At 38.4% G+C, this 18,430-nt stretch overlaps 2 protein-coding genes and 1 long non-coding RNA gene across 14 annotated transcripts in view; 2 read left to right on the forward strand and 1 right to left on the reverse strand.

Moving 5' to 3' along the window:
• LOC307009934 (E3 ubiquitin/ISG15 ligase TRIM25-like) overlaps positions 1-1,255 on the forward strand; it is an 82,520-nt gene extending 81,265 nt beyond the window's left edge. For 9 of the 12 annotated variants that reach the window (XM_079634170.1, XM_079634171.1, XM_079634166.1 and 6 more), the window contains 3 exons: positions 38-64; positions 238-283; positions 494-1,255. In XM_079634170.1, the coding sequence (XP_079490296.1) occupies positions 38-64; positions 238-283; positions 494-530 (110 nt within the window). In that variant the 3' untranslated portion in view covers positions 531-1,255. Of the gene's footprint in view, positions 1-37; positions 65-237; positions 356-493 lie in introns of all 12 variants that reach the window. The other 3 variants (XR_013800128.1, XR_013800130.1, XR_013800129.1) reach the window with 2 other exon arrangements.
• Positions 366-4,435, reverse strand: LOC307009936. Its single transcript, XR_013800131.1, has 4 exons — positions 4,347-4,435; positions 3,924-4,011; positions 3,772-3,834; positions 366-566 (listed from the first exon to the last, which is right to left on the reverse strand). It is a non-coding gene; the product is annotated as an uncharacterized lncRNA (long non-coding RNA).
• Positions 4,436-11,478: 7,043 nt separating this feature from the next.
• Positions 11,479-17,674, forward strand: LOC307009935 (tripartite motif-containing protein 29-like). The gene is made up of 8 exons (XM_079634172.1): positions 11,479-11,558; positions 11,877-12,374; positions 13,065-13,160; positions 13,643-13,876; positions 13,981-14,131; positions 14,246-14,290; positions 16,904-16,946; positions 17,176-17,674. The coding sequence occupies exons 2-8, from the start codon at positions 11,913-11,915 to the stop codon at positions 17,204-17,206; spliced, it is 1,062 nt and encodes a 353-aa protein (XP_079490298.1). The 5' UTR covers positions 11,479-11,558; positions 11,877-11,912; the 3' UTR covers positions 17,207-17,674.
• The last annotated feature ends 756 nt before the right edge of the window (positions 17,675-18,430 follow it).

The following is an 18,430-nucleotide window of genomic DNA, read 5'->3' on the forward strand; positions in this document are numbered from 1 at the left end:
AATTTCACATTGTAAGTTAATGTGTGTCTGTCTTTAGTTGCTGATGTCCAAATATTCCAGGATGGTAAGTACATCATTCTATTATTATTATATTATATGCCATTATCTTATGCTTTGGTTCTGGTTTTCGCTGTGGCAAAAGTTTTAATAACCACACTACTTAGGAAATCAAGTAGTGCCTCTTGTTTCTAGTGTCTCAATCTCTTTACATGCATGCTTCATTTTTTTTAAATATAGATGATCTCACAGAAGAGGAAGAAGAGATTGTTGATGAGGATTTGTGGTAAAGATATTTATTACAAACAAGTTATTGTACCTGCACTTTTTTTGTTGGAAAGATCATCTTTCCAAAAATGTGAGTTTTAATTGCAGTTGCTGAGATGTTCATTAAATAAATAAAGCCTAAAATAAATGAAGCTTTGGTGAATGTAATAATTATATTATACATACGTTTTTTTTATGTATGCTTAGTCAGTATGAACTTTGATTGCAGGGGCTTTGAGGATCAGATGCTTCCAGGTATCCCTTGATGACCCTTCAAAACATCTGGACATCATCATTCTTTCCTATAGAAAAATAAAATGACAACAACGAAGTTAGAGATGGTCTGCTTCCAGGTCCTTGTAAGACTAGATTGTTACATTACATCTTATATATTATAATTGGTAACATGTCTTTACTTGGGTGGAGTTTGCAAACAAACCTTTACAATTTATTTTTCAATCAGCCCGTTAAATTTACTTCTATAGCACATTTAAGCCAAGAAATGTTGCCATTAAGCAATATATCCAAACATGTATCAGATTATACACATTCATGATAACACTTTACATATTTCCATAGGCTGCAGAGAAAAGGAATGTCTTCAGAAAAGGTTGATTCTGATCAGTTTTATACATTTGTATACGTTTTAATTAGAAATTAGAATAAATAAAAGTAATAATAGTAGTTAATAATAGGTCTCGTCTTAACAGACATCATTAGACACCAGCGTGTGGCGTTTCGAACGCTTGGTTAAATTGTTCCGAGGCAATCAATAACAAAAGGAGATTTTTTTGTTAATTTCCTCCTCGCGCTCGTCAATATAATTGCAGTAAACAATTTTGTCAAAAAAAGATGTCAAAGTATCACACAATAAAGAACGCCGACTGATCGTACCTCAAATAATGCCAATGGTCTACTTTAATATGGCTAGTGCTAAATGTTGAAAAGTTCTTTGCAAATTCATTATTCGTATAACATCAGAATCATTATATGGCCACTAAGGGGTAAATAATTCTTCTTCTTTTTTTAGTAAAACTGAATATTTCTCAGGGTGAGTTATTTTTAAGACAGTGGGAAAACTTAATTATGCCACTAGATGGCGACAAGTGAGTGTCTTTTGAGTATCTTTTTGACCAGTACAAGTGAGTGACTTTTTGACTTTTTTGTTGTTGCCTTTTTAACATTTAATACCAAGAAAGCTTTTATTTGATCAAAAATACTGTGTACAGTAATATTGTAAATTAATATTAATAATATTAAAATAACTTGTTTTTCCCGGTTTTAAAATACTTTAAACAATTTATTCCTGTGATGGCAAAACTTGGAAAACAATTACACCACTAGATGGCGACAAGTGACTGTCTTTTGAGTGTTATTTACAGTTTATTTATATATATTATATTATTATTATTATTATTGTTTTTTTGTTTTTTTATGCTTATTGAAATTCTGAAACTATGGCTCCTTTTCTCAAAACCCTACACACAAAACATCACACTAATGCAAAAGCAAACACTTCATTCAAAACTATTTTAACTCTTCTAAAAAGGGTGTTGTTGCATAGTAACTCTAACTCTACACACAAACCGTTATACACACCAAACTACACATGGATATGACAAATCAAATGTAAAACACTACTATCTTGTGTCTTTAGCTTGTTCAGTGTGAGTCTGTCACACAGCTCACATGTACATGTATGTGCACAAATACATTGTATACACAGTATGTATGCACAATTGATTATCTTTACCGTTATTAAACAGAACCGAATCAACACAGAACACACTTGAGCTGTATAATGACACTATTGGCTTGTTAGAGCTGCTTTTTGAAACTTGTATTTCAAACTATTGTATCTCTCAGGTTACCCTGACTATATATTGTTCCGGGCCCATTACTTTTTCAGTTTAGACAGTTTTTAGTCATATTCGACATAACATGTACTTTCTCCCCTTTGATTTAACCATCATCATTGGCATTACTCTGATGGGTTTATTATCAAACCCCATGGCCACATTAAGCTTCGCAGATAAAAATCCGCTTGTCGGAGAAACTGTTAACAACAGCAGAGTGAACTGACGTGATATCTATGGACTTTTAAGTTAAGCTAGTTATTTTAAGTGTTGCTGTTTTATTAAATTTTAATATCCGAATGTAATCTGCGAATGCGATGGACATCGGTTGTGCTCATCTTCGGTCGCTCCTTTAATGGCATCTTCAAAGTAATAGAAAAACATACAAAAGACCTGAACCGGAAGCGGTGCAACATATTTGACCTGAATACGGAAGTATGTTGCACATAACCCCCGTTGATCTTGACACCAGATCAAATCTTTCTAGCGGCTGCTCTGAGTTTTGTGATTCCCATTCACGGTGTTTTCACTTTCCTGGTCTGTGAGCCAGATCAAACCTGAGCAGTAGACCATGTGCAAAAGAAGCCTGTCGGGACCCCACGGGATGTGGTTTAGTGGTTGCAAGCTGATAAACCACCTATATGTGACTGTAAATGTGATAGTAGCCTATAATCGGAGCTGTAGACTTTACGCAAACGCAGCCAGCTGTCTCTACTAGCTGCTATAGTATAGGACGTCTCGCTGAGACAGAGAGGAGCTCTTTGTCTCTCGTGTTTAACGCCCTCCCCCCCGACGGGTGAAGTTCTGCGTATTCTGTGGGGGAGGACGTGTAACACGAGACAAAGAGCGTCTCTGCGTCACACCGAGACGTCCTATCACCGCTAGTAGAGACTGACTTCCTTAGCATATATGGTCTAGAGAGCTCGGATTATACTACGGTAAACCTAAACAAACCTACTGATTTGAAAATATCATGGTTTGTATAGGTTTCCAGGTTCATATCACCATGATTTACAGTCCTATTTGACACAAGTGAATAGAATAAGTGGTTTATCCACTTGCCACCACTGAGACGCATACCTAGGGGTCCCGGCTATATATGTCTCTCCTCGATTCTCTCAGTTCGTGCTTGCTTCGGCAGCACATATACTAAAATTGGAACGATACAGAGAAGATTAGCATGGCCCCTGCGCAAGGATGACACGCAAATTCGTGAAGCGTTCCTCATTTTTATTAATTATTAGTTATTAATTATGAAATTACAGTAAATATTAATATTTTACACTGTATCAAGAGGAAACACCAGTGTTTACGCGTGCAGTACGCAGCCTCGACGCTAGAGCGCAGCCGCGCACTGCAGTCTGGCGCTAGAGCGTCTCACTGGAGTTTACTGAATTTACATCTTTAACAGAACAGAAACATTTAGTTTTCAAGCAAAAACAAATGTTTAACCATTTGTAATGATTGCATTTAACATCCTAATGTTTCCTCAGTCGATTTAATCAACCGTATCTTAATCTGACAGTATTCGCATCGTAAATGATCATTCTGAATCTTCGTTCCCGTCTACTCAAACTAGCAGATATCGACACGATTTTGATCAAATGTGATTATATAGACTAAATGTACAAAGTAGTTGAAATTCACTTACCATGCATATGTTTTCGCTGGCTTGGCTGATACATTTGCGTCGGGGTTTTTTTTAGTAGCCTACCTGAAAACAGCGAAAACGAGAATTATAAAGTGTATTTAATTTCCCACTCACCACAAGCAAAACTCAACGAACGATTTCTTGCTTCGTACTTGAGAGGAATTGCAGGACAAACGCTTTTCGCTGCATTCAGGACTAGCCTACAACCTTCTCATTTCGAGCATCATCTGACAGATCAAACTGTAAAGAAACATCATAACAGTCGATGTTCATAACAAATTTATGCTAGAGTTGAGACTGAAAGGTTGTCTAACTTGTTGTGTATCGCTAAACTAAACTGCTAGTTGTAAATATGGCTGGATATATTTGTCAATCATTGTATTTCTCTAAACGTCATAAACATTCATGACTTTCTGCAATTGTTAGAGTATTGAGTGAAAAGGACTAAATACAAATACAGTTCAAAGATTTCTGAGACTTCATTAAAAAAACGAATTGCCAGATCAATTAGAATATTTATGAACAATTATTAGGCTACTTATTTTAATACTTTTATTAAAAAGTAAAATAATCACCACCAATCTCATGTGCTGCAATAGGAGAATCAGAGGTGTGTCTGGACCAAATACTTCATTTGTACTTTCATTTTGTAGTGCAGGCCTACATCATTTGTACTGCCTCTACAAAAAGGGCAATAAGAAAGACAACAGGGAAGGAAAGATAATGAGATGCCATGTGTATAAAGCACAGAAAGACTTAATAAAACAATCTTGACATTATCATGAAAAAAAATAATGCAACCAATGTAATATCACCGCCTCAGACTTTCTCCCGTCAGTCTCATATTAGCGTCTCACTGGCTCACAGTAATGCGTCTCTATGGCACGCAGTGTGTTTATCGTGCAATTTATACGCGAAGTGACAGGAAGAGATGGTCTGCTTCCAAGCAAAGAAAATGTTGCAAGTATTCGCAATGATCACATATTTACCATTCCGATGTTACTTCAGCCGATTTAAGCATCGTTAAAGATCACTCTGAATCTTATACTGAGAGACTAAGACATTCTTGACATTATCATACTTCTAAGGTCTTCTAAGGTCTTCTAAGGTCTTAAAGGGATAGTTCACTTTAAATGAAAATTCTGTCATCATATACTCACCCTCAAGTTGTTTCAAACCTGTATGAATTTTTGTTCTTCTGCTGAACACAAAGGAAGATATTTTGAAAAATGTCAGTAACAAAACAGTTACCAGGTCCCATTGACTTCCATAGTATTTTTTTTCCTACTATGTAAGTCAATGGGACCTGGTAACTGTTTGGTTGCTGACATTCTTCAAAAAATCTTCCTTTATGTTCAGCAGAAGAAAGAAATTCATACAGGTTTGAAACAACTTGAGGGTGAGTATATGATGACAGAATTTTTATTTTAAAGTGAACTATCCCTTTAAAAGAATGTATCAAGAACCAAGGTTTTAGAAAAAAGGCCGTAATCATGTCTTGAACATTGGGTAAAATTCATTACAAATATATCATATGCATATATACTTTTGAGTTGAAAATTAATTGTAAAACGATCTAGTGGCATATTTCCCACAAGCTACGCTCATGATTTAAAATATTTGCAAATAATATTTATGTTTTAAGACATGCATACATTCACATTTGTATGTCTAATGTCAAAAACACAAAATGTCTCTGGTCTCGTCACTTTATTATTAATTACATGAATCATGTAAATGATAGCATATTTTCAATTCAAAATAGCCAAATTTGTTTCAAAAAACAAAAAACATTGCTGGATATAACTGTCAGTCGTTTAACATTTTTATTGTAAAACAGATGTCAAATATTAAATGTTTAGCTACTTACATCTTACCACACACTCTTCCACCGTTAAAACTAAAGCGTTCTGTTGGATTTGCACTGGTTGTGAACAGCAAGCCCCTCCTGATGGTCTAAGCGCTGTATAAAGACTGCTGAGGCCGACCAGCCTGAAAATGTAGATTTTAAAAACTTTTTATCATCGTAACAACAAACAGAGCAACAGAGCAGTATCAAGAATATTTATTAAAGAGGAAGAATAATTTGGCCATTTCTAACTGTTGGGGGATGGACTTGTGTTGTGGCCACGCTGTTTAAAATGTTGACCAGTTTAAATTTCAGCATCCTGTTTTATAATTCAGAGAGCAGCATTGTTGTAGTGTGTTGTGCACTGGCCCACAGTAATTTCCTTGGAGGAAAGTGAGAGGAGGAGATGGTTCTGTGGTTTTCAGTGGATGTAGAGAACATTGTTCAAAAAAGTCTAAGCATTCTTCTCAAGCTCTGCAAAAAGACGAGGAAAAACTCAAATTCTGTGAGTTTTGTGATGTTGAGTTCTGTGAGTTTTTGTGTCATGTTGTGACCAGATGGCTGTCCCTGAACCCTGCGATCACTCGCCTGAACCGTGTCCTAACCAGACGGGTTAATTTTCCAGCGACAAATAATTTGTCTGTCCACACTAGACGTCAAAATCGTCAAGTCAAAATCAATCAAAACCCACAGCCAATCAGAACAGCGTGTGGGCAGAGTCTCGTGGCAAGTGCACGACGGCACCAGACAGAGAGATGGCAATCGCAAGAAAATGGATAAGCTACCTACATAATCAAATTCACAAATATTAAACAATTTAAACATTATTAAAAAATACATACTGAGTTACTAAAACAACCGTTGTCAAAGAATACACTTGTTTGTGAACGTTCTTGTTTCCATTTGTATAATTTCAAGATCTAAGGTGGATTATCAATTGATAATGGAGCACTAAATTATATTCAAAGTCACATTATACGCTTTTAACATTAAATAAAGCACTTAAACAGTACCTGAGATTATCATTGCCACACTTTGTGTTTGTTGTTACAGCGCGACGTCGCAGAAAAATAGAAACCGTTTCTAAAATAGAATCGTTGCGTGTCGCCGTCGCGGCTGGTTAGGACAAAAACTCTGATTAAAGGGGTGGTTGAGCATGATTTCACTTTTCTAACTTTAGTTAATGTGAAATGTTGCTGTTTGAGCATAAACAATATCTGCAAAGTTACAATGTTCAAAGCAAAGGAAGATATTTGCTTTTAAATGTCCATAAGCCCCGCCCCCGGGAACACGCAGTCCATGTTGAGAAGAGGAAGAGTTGTTGTAGTCGAGCACATTTGTGAGTCAAGCTCAAACTTTAGCATCCATCTTTTCACATGCAAGCTGTGTGTGCATCTCACAACAGTTCCTACACGAGCGAGTTATAGATTATCACGACATATGCTAATTGAAGATTAGCACATCAGCAACATAAATTAATCAACTAACCTTTCAGAGACGTCCTGTTGTATTTTACATGTTGTCACTTCTTCTTGAGTCTCTCCATCTTTGTCAGACTCCGTTTTAACATTAAAGGCAGAACAGCTTCAATCATTTTAGTGTGTGTGCGTGAGGTAATCTCAGCTGCTAACACACACACACACAAGCTCTTGAAACCCCGCCCTCTGCAGCAGCTCATTTGCATTTAAAGGGTCAGGCACAAAACGGTGCGTTTTTGCAAACCCTCAAAAAGTGACAACTTTAACATGCTATATAAAAATATCTGTGGGGTATTTTGTGCAAAAACTTCACACACACACTCTGGGGACATCATTTCACAGACACATTCTGTGGACACATTTTGTTTACATTTATATATATTTTTACTTTTTATATTTTGGCTCTAGTTTAAACTATTTAACAAATAAAACTGTAAAAACAAACTGTTTGACTTAAAGACGTTTTTTAAGGGTAGAATTGCTAGAAAATGTATTTTACTTACTACATACCTGTATAATCGAGTTTATCAAAAATATATATCGAATAATTTATTTTTAAAAATATAGGAACAAAATGCTAATGAATAAATATAAAAATATGAGCAATACAAATAAAAGAAATGGGTAAGACAATTTACATGACCTCTTGGGCAAATAAATGTTCTAGATAAAGAACAATAATTTAGGACTGTTTTATGGCCTCTGTGAGGGTAAATAAGAATATTTATTTAGGACTATATGATATTAAAACAAGTAAATGTTTCTTAAAGGGATAGTTCACCCAAAATTTTGAATTAGCCCATAGTCATCCTAGGTGTATATGGCATTTTTCTTTCAGATGAATACAGTCGGAGTTATATAAAAAAATGTCCTGGCTCTTCCAAGCTTTATAATGGCAGTGAATGGCCATTTCTCTTTTGAAGTCCATGCATCTATCCAGCATAAAAGTGCTCCACATGGCTCCGGTTGGTTAATAAAGGCCTTCTGAAGCGAAGCGATGAGTTTGTGTAAGGAAATATTCATAAACATGTTACAAAGTAAAATTCTAGCTTCCGGACAAACGGCCATATGCAGTCTACTTACGCCTAAAGCACAACTTACGCAACTTGTGCCATGTCGCATTACTCACATAAGTTGCGCTTTAGACAATCCGTATGTTTGTTTGGCCGTGAGCTGTTTAAGGAAGTTATAAATATTTATTAACCTAAAGGCCTGTTCACACCGGGACGAATTTCGCGCCCGATATTCGGCGACGTTTAACGCCTCGTGACTAAACAAAGGGCGCCAATGTGAGTGTGCACACCGACGCGTAAAACGCCACGTGTAAAAGCGTAATTTAAAAAAAACGCCTCTGGTTCGTTTTTTTGGTTTGACGCGCGGCGTCAAAAACTATCCGACCAATCAGATTGGCGCTTTTGCTCACGTGTCTGGAGCTTCTGAAATTACAGTAAAACACAACTTGGGGGCGCTCAAACACAAAACGGTCTTGCCGAGCGTAACGCGAAGAAGATATACGGCAAGTATAGCGTCTACACTGTCGGGAAGAAATAAGACGAGGAAGATGCAAGACAAGATGAATGTAGAGCTGTTGGTGTCGGAACATAAAGAACTATATCACAAACGTGCCAGCGACTACGCGGGGTATTTCTGTTTTACATTAAAGGTAGGGTAGGTCAGAATTGTCTAAAAAAAACTTTTATTCAAATTTGTTTAAACTGTCTTTATATACCAATGCATAATTAAAATGCAAGTACTCTGAAATAGAGAGTAAAAAAAAACGAGTGACTCTAGTGTATTTAATCTTCAATAAACACAGCTCATTAATTCCATTCACTCCCACCTAAAAACGGGTGCGCGACTGCGCGCACGTGGGCAGAGCCAGTAATAGAGCTGGTAAGTCCCGCCCCTCCGTAAAACCCCGCTGGACCTCAAAGTTGAAAAAGCGTCAATGCAAGTGAATGGGAGAAAATAATTATTTTCTGGTCCCGTTTGAATTGTGCCATGAATGTGAACATATGTTGTCTGTGAATTTTTTATATAATCTTTCGTGTGAAGAATGCGACAATTTAGCGTGTAGAAGTTTGATACGGGTAGACTTTGTGTGAGAGCACTTTGTGGACTACAACTCTTCGCTGCTTTCGACGCGTTTGAAACGTCAACACCACTAGCTCACGGCTCTAGCTCACGGATCCCGCTAGACATGGCTGTGTCTTTGGTGCACTTCATCGCCTTCTTTCAGGGAGAGGACAAAATCGTTGAGGTTGGCGAAAATCACGGGTAAGTCAACTTTATGGGGTGACGTCACATAGGCGACATGTAGTCTTTCTCGTTATGTCTTTTCCACAACTGCTAGCCGACGAATCATACCATATACTGTCAAACTTGTAACATGAAATATTATATAAAAAATTCACAGACAACATATGTTCACATTCATGGCACAATTCAAACGGGACCAGAAAATAATTATTTTCTCCCATTCACTTGCATTGACGCTTTTTCAACTTTGAAGTCCAGCGGGGTTTTACGGAGGGGGCGGGACTTACCAGCTCTATAGCGCGGTAGTCATGGCGACGGAGAGTGACAGTCGCGCAAGCCAATCCTGTGATTCGTCCCGAATGGAAATAATGAGCTGTGTTTAATGAAGATTAAACGGTCTAGAGTCACTCGATTTTTATACTCTTTTTATCAGAGTACTTACATTTTAATTATGCATTGATATATATATAGAAAGTTTAATCAAATTCGGTAAAAAGTTTTTATATAAATCCTACCTATCCTACCTTTAAGCGCCATCTAATGTCAGGGAATGAATTTGCATGTTCACTCGGCTCAACGTCAGCGAAAATCGCTTAGGTGTGAACACAAAAAAAGCGTTGAAAAACGCTGACGAATAATGCGCGCCGATATTCGTCCCGGTGTGTACGGCCCTTTAATAAATAGTAACCTCCCTGATCCTGCACTTCCTTCTCCTCCTCCCCATGAACCCAACAGAAGGAAGAGGAATATTATTAAATATAATTTAGGTAGAATTGGGCACCACCCCTTTAAGAGCTGCGCACTTTTTTTTCTGTTCAGTTTGAGCACGTCTTTTTGTGCAAAACACGAGTTGACGAATCCCGCACTTGTAGACCCACCCTCAGTGATGGTGACTTTTTTTGTGGGCGGAGCTCACGTGTGGTGGCAGCAGGGGGGCAGTGTTCCGAAAGATATTGAAGCCGACCTGGGCGCCGCCATTGGCTAGCGGACCCCCACCTGCTGTTAGCATTCCATTGACTCCCATTCATTTTGGCGTCACTTTGACAGCGAATAACTTTACATCTGAGGCGTTTAAAGACACCGTTTGTCCATTGTTTATTTCTAAAGAAACACGAAAATGTATAAAAGGCTCCATTACCTTGTATCTTACGTTATGACCCCGTAGAAGCAGTTTTTGTAAAAATAGGCTAACGATTGCGTCATACCCGCGCGACTCTGTCGCACAAGTCGAAAAATTACCGTATGGACAGGCAGAGAAGCTCGCAAGCAATCGGGAGGACGTGGAGGCATAAAGTCAAGGGAGAAGCCCATAGAGAGTGATAAAGTTGCTCCCGCTGCTAGCTCATGGACAGCTAATGCTCACGCTCTCCGTCTCTGCGAGATTCGGAAGGGAATGATTCAGATTTCTCTCGGCACAGCTACTAGAAGACCTACAGGTTGCTCACGTCACATCTACGTCGTCAAGCTCAGTTTGAGCCTGCGCAGTTCGCCTGACGATCAGGAAGTGAGTGCTTCTAATTGACTTCATTTCTCTCCGTTGAAACCTATGGGGTCGCTGTGTCCAGTTTATATACTGTCTATGGGTGGCAGAACGATCCCTCTGGCCGCTTCACGTTAGTTTGCAAGGTTTGTTGACTTTATTTTTTTTAACAATGACTGGAGAAAATCCGATTTTTTTCTTAATGTGCAAGGTCACTCACTGTCCAGGACCGCGATTGTTATTTGCAAAGTTAATGATTGGCCGACCCGTACACGCTCAGTCAATGGATGGACGATCTGACAGGATTAACGATACCTCTGTTTGAGTGGCCTGACTTCTAAACCGAGGGCATATAAATCTTTAGATGCCTATTATGTGCTGAATGGTCACAAGACTTGTGTGTTAACGTTACGATCCTAAGTTCTGCCTAGCCAGCGCCAAGAATGTGAATATTTTTCTTGAAATAAAAATTTCAGATACAACATATTAATTTTTCATCGATTCTTGCACCCAACAACAGAACAAGATGACATTTAATAATAATAATTTAAGTTCCTTATGTAGCCGAATCTGTGCTGGTTTGTATTGGCCGCCTCCAGTTTTTGCCTCCAGCTAGCGTCGTGACGTAACTGTGACGTCGACTCGGTCTGCTTGCTACTTTATTATCTTCAGTAACACGTTTGACAATGGAGTGACTGATAGCTACTGGGCCAAGAAAGAGGTAATACAAGTGTGTTTGTACGGATCCCCGCATATCATGCAATGAAAAAAAGTAATTTGTGCGCACTAGTCATGTACGTTTGTTTTGTGTGAATAGATTTTTAAAAAATGAAATGTATTTTTCCACACTTATGATACCGCAGGAAGTTATGGCTGCATTGTTTTAATTGTTGTGTTGTAGGTCTACACAAAATCAATTTTACCACTACTGTGAAAACCTGAAAAACACGGCAGACAACTTGAAAGCACCAAAATGGCAGAATCTCTATTTGATACTGAAAATCCTTTAAACTGCCCGATCTGTCTGAATCTGCTTAAGGGTCCAGTGACTACATCTTGTGGGCACAGTTTCTGCATGGGCTGTATTAAGAGATGCTGGGACCAGGAGATTCGTAGAGGCGTTTACAGCTGCCCTACATGCAGGACAACATTCAAGAAAAGACCAGCTCTCAGCAAAAACACTGTACTGGCTGATATTTTAGAGGGAATGAAGCAGGAAGATCCAGCTGGACCTGGAGACGTGACGTGTGATGTTTGCAAAGGAAGAAGAGTAAAAGCCATCCAGTCTTGTTTGGTTTGTATGGCTTCCTACTGCCAAACTCACATCCAACCTCATTATGAATCTAAAGCTTTTAAAAAGCACAAGCTGGTCAAATCTTCCCAAAATCTTCAGCATCAGATCTGCCCTCTCCATCATAATAAAGCACTGGAGATTTACTGCTACAATGACCAGAAGTGTATTTGTGTTGTTTGTATGGGGAACCAGCACAGTGGACATACAACAGTCTCAGCTACAGCTGAAATGGCTAAAAAACAGGTAAGACCTCAAGTCTTTCAAGTCAAATTTAATCTTACTTCTATGACAAACAATTGAGATATTAGAATATCTTGTTTTTAAAGGTGCATAGCGCAAGATTCTGAGTTTTTTCAGAACTATGCCACCTCTGGCGGCAAGCGAAACTGCAGCCAGAGATGTGCACGCACTAGACAAAAGTTTTCTTTTTTTTTATCTTACGTGGAGTTTGCGTTGGTGTTTGAAATGAACTACAAGCAGGTCTCTTACAATCCATCTTCTACGGAGAATGCCGGCGAATACACAAACCTGCCAGACATAGCTATGTGAGCGTGCCGTGAACGCGCATGACGTCACGCCCAGTCTAAAATTCCGGCCCGAATCCCTCTTATTTATTTTACTTTACAGGATTATAGAGACAATCTCAGTGATCAGAGAAGGGCTCATTCAGCCCATCAGGCAATTGTTTAAGCATGTATGGGTTAGAAAACGGGTGTTTTTTAACAGGAATAATTGCTTAATGCACCTTTAAGAATAGATAGCTCATGGTAGCAAATTAATAAAAATAGATGATGGAAGCTATTTTTATTGCAAAAATGGAACAAAATCCTGTACAAATGCAAATATTTTGATTCCATTCAACAGTTGATTTTTATTTTGTTATTTTAAGTTGCTTAACAACAGGATTATTATTGATTGCCAATTCATTCACAGGAGCAACTGAAAATAATAAAGAAGAGTTTGATTCAGAAAAACAACGACATGGACCAGGAGATTCTGAAGTTCAAGGAAGCTGTGGTCTCTCATAAGGTTGGTCTAAAGCCCAATGTATACTTCTATATCGAACTCACGCCGTTGCTACATCGTAGGCTGTGTGTAGCACGCGTACCCTGACATGCACCTCTCCAAAAATGTAACAACGCTTCAATTCTACGCGGACCGCAAGCTGTGATTGGTCTACTAGAACCACTTCCTCGGGTTTCACATGCTCTCTCTGCATGTGTAATTGCACGTCAATGCGGACAACGGTTTCCCAACCCTGCTCCTGAAGGACCCCCAACACTGCACAAAACTGTCTCCCTATTCAAACACACCTGATTCAACTCATCAGCTCATTAACCCATGTGATAATGTTTCCTGGTACAATGTGTCAGAAGTTTAACCGTGTGTGTGTGTGTGTGTGTGTGTGTGTGTGTGTGTGTGTGTGTGTGTGTGTGCGTGCGTGTGTGCGTGTGTGCGTGTGTGCGTGCGTGCGTGCGTGCGTGCGTGCGTGCGTGTTGGTGTTGTGACAGCGCTCTGCACAGGCAGCCGTGGAGAACAGTGACCAAATCTTCACCGAGATCATCCGCTCCATTCAGAACATACAAGCCGAGGTGAGAGAGAAGATCCGAGCTCAGGAGAACAAGGAAGTGCGAGATGCAGAGAATCACATACAGATGCTGGAGCAGGAGATTGTTAAACTACAGAAGGAGAATTGTAAAGTGGAGCCACTTTTATGCACTGAGGATCACATTTATTTCTTGCAGGTGGTGAAAAAAATATCTAGAGGATGTTTATTTTTAATGAAAATACTGTTGATTCAGTTTTTTTTTTTTGTAATTATTATTCTTTGTTTTTCTTACAATTGCAGAATTACTCTTTATCTTCTGGAATTTTACAAAACAATTCATCCAAAGATGTTAAAAACCTGACATTTGAGAAATTAGAACAATCTCTCTCAGAGCTGAAAAGCCAACTGGATAAAGCCTGTGAAGAGCACATGGGCAGAGTATTTAACAAAGGTGAAATAACATTTCACGTGTCATTCAGCCTTTTTAGTTTGGCAGTTCAGTCTTCATGCATTTATTCTGAAAAATCTCACAATGTAAGCGAATAATGTCTGTCTGTCTTTGTAGTGGCTGATGTCCAAGAATTCAATGAAACCGAAAGGTCCCAGAGCAGTAAGTATCTTTTTTCTATAGAAAAAAAAAGAGACTGAACGTGATTCAATACTCACAGCGACGTTCTTTTTTTGTTCTTTGTTTCATGTTTCGATGTTTTTGTTAATATATCTTCATTACCTAGATGTATAATCATACAAAATTCAAAAAGTAGTCAAAACACAGAACATCTAACAGAACATAGGCTAAGTTGTTTATGTTTTACAATAGTAGCTTATGGGCTTATTTTTGGAACGAAATGTCAATCTTCGTATTTATAACAGAAGATAAAATACAATACAACAATCGTCAAGATACAGTAAATCTTCAAATGTGTAACGTATTGTCACCTTAAAAACAGTCTTTTGTGGTGGAACAAGCAATGCTATATAGAAATATATAGTTAGCATCTTAATTTAATCTTTGTTTTATTATTTTATTAGTTCACTAACTAATTGTTAACTCAACTAATTTAATTTAAAGAGCTGGATACTAGAATTACTAATTAAATAAATGTCAACTAGCCTAAATGCATTGATTAGAGTTGCCATAGACTAAAGATTTTTCTAGTCATTCATTTAAGCTTTTAGTCGACTAATCTCATGTTTATATTAATTTCTGTTTAAATACTGAGTGAATGGAGGAATATAGCCTATTTCACGCTCACGCGCATACATACATCTTGCAGCAAAGCACCGGCAAAAGCAGGCTAATGATAATATGTCTGAAAAAATAACATTTTTAAGGCAAATAAGGCTAACAAATAAGGCATTTTTATTAATAAAAAATATATATTTCTACAAATCCGTGTCGGCTTCAAACATATCTATATAAATCTCCGCTGTAAAGTGAATGCGCCTTTAGAGAGAAATGCACCTTTCATATGGATTGCATAGTCTAATCAGCCGGTATTGGCTTTCGATTCAATTTTTTTAGTTTAAAAGTGGACATTTCAAGCTTTATATAGAAATTTTCATCATGCCTGTGAGGCTATACACTCTGTTTCAGTTTTGAGACACGCTCCAGTTCACGCTAGCCTGGTAATACCAAACTCTGCTACTTCGCTTTGCTTCATAGACAGAGTCTGGCATGGCATCATTGAAACGTGTTTTCTTTATCGCGGGGGGGCGCTCGTCTGAAGTATAAAATCATTGGTTACCCGTAAGCCAATCACATAACGTTTGGTTATGCGCCAGCTCAGCAGCATCGAACTGCCACTGTAAACACATTATAAATAATGCGAAAACGAAACCATCGAGAGAAATACCGGAGTGAACATGGCTGTCAACGACTTTTGTAGATTATGTGATGTAAATCTATGCATCCAAGGCACAATCGGGGCCTCTAAACTATTATTTGACAGTAAAGAGAAACAGGAAAATATTTGCAGCCAACTGTCAAAGTTAGGATTAGTTATGTCAAACACAGCTCTTTGTTCATTTCGAGTTTGTCCGAAATGCTGCAACTTAATTGCAAGATTACAGCATGACATGGCAATATTTACAAACTGGAAAAAAAAAGGAGACACTGACCTGTCAAAAGGGTGCCAGTTCGAGCTCGACAGATAAAAGAGACCTAGATATCACATATCGACATCACCTCCATTCAAAATGTTTACCAAACACTCTTCTTGTTCGTCCTTCAGTTTGGAAATGCCGGGAATATTCTCCACAACAGAGCGAATTTCATCCCTTGTCTCCATATCCGCGGTCGTTTTCGATTTCCCCAATATCAATCTCGGCGCTTAGCGTCTACGTCACGGCTCTCAGCCCGCTCTCTGTTCGTTGATTGCCCGGCTGTTTTCAGGCCGGAGGAAAACTGAGAGACATGTCGATGTCTCAGACTAAGTACAGAAGCGAAATGAAATTGAGCGGAAGTACGAAGTCTGACGTAGTCAGGCTAAGTTCACGCCACGGAGACCATGAAAGTACTTGCGCCTGATGCATTATTCTTTTCTGTATGACCAGAAAAGATTGAGTATTTCAAGTTGTTTCCACTGTTGATAGGAAAAGTGTTCGCGCCGTCGCCTGTCATGCAGTGCGTGCTCCACACTCCGCACAAACACTTTGGATATGCACCTAATATCCATATAATAGCAAACCTTTATCTAGGTTAAAGTTAGAGCGACAGACAGATAAGTCCTTTTCATGTTTAACAAATCAAATCATGCATTTTCTACCTACCGCGAGTAAGCGCTGCACCATTTTGAGAAAGGTAAAAGCATAACGAGCGTAATGAGAGAGGGGCCCCACTAAGGGGGATGCAGAGATGTTGGTGCGTCTTTATATTAACATGTCTGATTGTTTAAATGATCAGCCCTCAGGGGCCCCCTTAAAATGCGGGGCCCGAGGCAATTACCTGGCTTGCTTGCCCTATTGCGGCACCTCTGGTGTCATAGAACGGAAGAGAGGCTCTTGGGGCTTGAGTCCTTATACATGAAAATCCTACATATGGCCCTTTAATATTATTATATTTTAGGCAATTTATTATTTTATTCTTTGGTTCTTGTTCTTTTTGTTGTGGCAAAAGGTTTCAATAAACACTACTTCGAAAACAGGCTCACATTATACTTGTTTTTAGCACTTAACTGTCATGTGATTTGAGCTCTTTCCGTGTTTCGTTTTTTAAATCTAGTTTACCACTCGGAGATGGAAGTAGGGATGGAAGTGCAGATTTGGTAAGTGTATTTATTAAGTAAAAAAAATATAAAACCTTATTTCTAAAAATGTGAGTTTTGATTGAAATGGCTGAGATGTTTTTCAAATCAATGAAGCCTACCAAATAAATATATATTTTTTTAAATATTGCAGATCCCAAACTTTTGGACAGTAGTGATTGTGCACGTTTGCTCTTTTGTTGATTCGGCAACAATCACTTGCTCACTAAAATATAAACTTTGATTGCAGGGACTGCTGTGATGACTTCATATATGGATAGATGGAGACAGTTCCACATATAATTTGACAACACTTGAAAACATCTGGACATCATCATTCTTTTTCCTAGAGTACAATTAAAGGTTACAAGACACCAACATTGGAGATGAACCTCATATGGGTAGATTACATTACATATTTTATATTATAATTAGAAACATGGCTTTAAAAACTGGATTTTTAAACAATCGTACATTTTAGATTTAGATTGTCTTCAAAACATTTTAATTGAACAATGACTTATTTGGCGGAGCCACACAAAATATTGTCAAATTCTAGCACTAGGTGGTGCTATAACAGAAATGTTCACATAATTCTGCAACCATTTGATGATTGGAGTTAAAGTTCAGTGTTTTATTTCTTTGTCATAGATATGTTAACAGATCTTTTTGTTCCAAAGATCATCTGTACAAAAATGTTGTAAATGTAAAAAAAAAAAACAATTAAAGGCTCGAATTTCAACTGATTATAATGAAATGTCTATATTTGTGTCTTCACATTTTGTGATAGTCAGCCATGAGGTGGCAAGGGAATATATATTTTACCATATGGGTTAAAATATAGATTGAAATACTGATTCTCCAGATGTTGTAAAAGTCTACAGGACCGGTTCAGTCTGTGGAGTTTAACTGATAGTCAATCACAACTCTAAGGTTCCTAGCTGTCCTGGAAGGAGTTATGGTTGATAAACCTGGAATGAAGAAGTTGATGAAGTGTTGGGTTGGTTGAGACTCGAGACCACAAGTAGTTCTGTCTTCACAAGGTTGAGTTGAATGTGGTGGTCCTTCATCCAGCAAGAAACGTCTGATCTTCTGGTTGGAATGAGAGGTAGAGATGTGTGTCATCAGCATAGCTGTGATAGGAAAAAACATGTTTCTGAATGACAGTTGACAGTGAGGACTGACATGTAGATGGAGAAGAAAAGTGGTCCCAAGCACTGAGCCCTGAGGCACACCAGTAGCTAGATGTTGCAACATATACACCTCACCCCTCCACGACACCCTGAAGGACCTACCTGAGTGGGAAGACTTGAACCATTGGAGTGCGGTGCCTGAGATGCATTGAGGTTTGACGGGAGGATCTGGTGATGAACTGTGTCAGAAGCTGCAGACAGATCCAGCAAGATGAGTACTGGGGATTTGGAAGCTGCTTTTGCCAGCCTCAGAGAAGGGAGGGAAACATGAAAGGAGGTATTGGGAAATTTCACCTGCAAGTCAGTCTGGTC

Source organism: Phoxinus phoxinus (genome assembly GCF_949152265.1).
Source record: "Phoxinus phoxinus genome assembly, chromosome: 14".
NCBI classification, from domain to species: Eukaryota; Metazoa; Chordata; class Actinopteri; order Cypriniformes; family Leuciscidae; genus Phoxinus; species Phoxinus phoxinus.

What these genes read in the sequence shown, in the direction of transcription:
- LOC307009935 (XM_079634172.1), top strand. Translation starts at nt 11,913, where the DNA reads ATGGGCTGTATTAAGAGATGCTGGGACCAGGAGATTCGTAGAGGCGTT. An exon ending in AAGCTGTGGTCTCTCATAAG is followed by an intron (nt 13,161 to 13,642) that starts GTTGGTCTAAAG and finishes GTGTTGTGACAG; the next exon opens with CGCTCTGCACAGGCAGCCGT. An exon ending in AACCGAAAGGTCCCAGAGCA is followed by an intron (nt 14,291 to 16,903) that starts GTAAGTATCTTT and finishes TTTTAAATCTAG; the next exon opens with TTTACCACTCGGAGATGGAA.